This window comes from Cucurbita maxima, unplaced genomic scaffold (assembly GCF_002738345.1).
Source record: "Cucurbita maxima cultivar Rimu unplaced genomic scaffold, Cmax_1.0 Cma_Scf00016, whole genome shotgun sequence".
NCBI lineage: Eukaryota > Viridiplantae > Streptophyta > Magnoliopsida > Cucurbitales > Cucurbitaceae > Cucurbita > Cucurbita maxima.
Window position 1 is genome coordinate 2,128,367 of NW_019272032.1, and position 1,389 is coordinate 2,129,755.

Sequence of the window (1,389 nt, forward strand, 5' to 3'; positions counted from 1 at the left end):
GGGAAAAAAAAAAAAAAAAAAAAAAAAAAAGAAGAACTAAGCTTTTGGAATTAAATTACACATAAATTTGAAGAAATTTGAAGAAACATGAATGGAGCATAATGGGTTGGTGTTGTTCAATCACATAAAGAAGGATTTACTGTTCTTATTCTGAAATGGACCTGAGAAGATTTGTTCAAATCCCCAAAACTTGAATACCCATGCACCAAAAACACATATATCATCATAATATTAATAGTAATTAACTAAAATTTGATCTCGTGGATGAACATGATGATACACATTAATGAACTCGACTTGTATATTAAAAAAGAAAAAAACTTTAAAGGGTCTGCAAATATTCTTTATCCTAGTCACTCCGAGTTAGCAAACAAAAGTCAAAGGCTGAAATTGGTCTAGAAAGAAGAAATTTTCCTCTTTTTCAGCAATATTATCAAAATGAATCAGAAAGGTGAAGAACAAAATTTTAATTTTTTTTAAAGAAATCCCATCTGGGTTTTGCTTGATTAGATAGTACCTGCATGTTGTTGTATCTGTTGAAGGTTTTGAAGCAAAGAGGGCAAGAAAACTGAGTTGGACCAATGAGAATCTGAGCTGGAGTGGGAATCCAATACTGACCCTTGTTGAGTCCACCACCAGTTGTGGAGGAAGATGACGATGACGAGACGGAGTAATAATTAGGAACAACCACGGGTACCGCTTCTTCTAATTGACCTTCTAATTTATCCGAGATCTCAGTTGAAGAAAGCCTCAAAATCAGATCAGAGGAAGAAGACGAAGACGGAGCTGATGGAAGCCCTAAATGCAAAGCGACCGTAACCGTCTCGTCATCGTCTTCTTCACAAGGACTACACAAGTTCTTGTTGTTATCACGAGAAAATAAGTGATCTTGGTGATCATGTCTCACGGGGCTTAAACTTAAAAGCGGGAGAACTCGAGGTGAGGAAGAGGGGTTCTTTAGGGTATTATTATCATTATCATCGTTGGAGTAAGAGAACGAGAAGAGATCGTAAGGAGAGAAAGGATTAGAATTAGAAGGTGGGGAAGAAGAAGAAGAAGAGAAGTAATGGTATAAACTAAAAGAGGAGGCATTGATGGAGTAGGGATCAGCCATGGTTGATGGTTTAAGAAGAGAAGAGTAGGAAGAGATATATAAAAAGGGAAGGAGAGGAGATCATAAAGGACAAAACCAAAATCACTTACTACGAGAATGACTAAACAATGAGCAAAAAATATATATGCCAAACAAAGGGTGAGAGAGAGTGAGTGATATCACAAGTCTTGGGATTTGAAAGAACAAGCGACTCACTCAACAGCGTGAAAAGGGTATAACAAAGAAGCATACCCGTCTTCACATAGACACGACACGATAAGATCTCATATCAGTTG

The 1,389-nt window shown here is 36.9% G+C and overlaps 1 protein-coding gene across 1 annotated transcript in view; it reads right to left on the bottom strand.

Annotated features, from left to right (window-relative positions):
- The window catches only part of LOC111490750 (zinc finger protein WIP2-like), a 2,667-nt gene extending 1,486 nt beyond the window's left edge, over nt 1-1,181 (bottom strand). Inside the window, exon 1 of the mRNA XM_023139339.1 lies at nt 518-1,181. Within this exon, the coding sequence (XP_022995107.1) occupies nt 518-1,114 (597 nt within the window). The 5' untranslated portion in view covers nt 1,115-1,181. The remainder of the gene's footprint in view (nt 1-517) is intronic.
- Between the last annotated feature and the right edge of the window lie 208 nt (nt 1,182-1,389).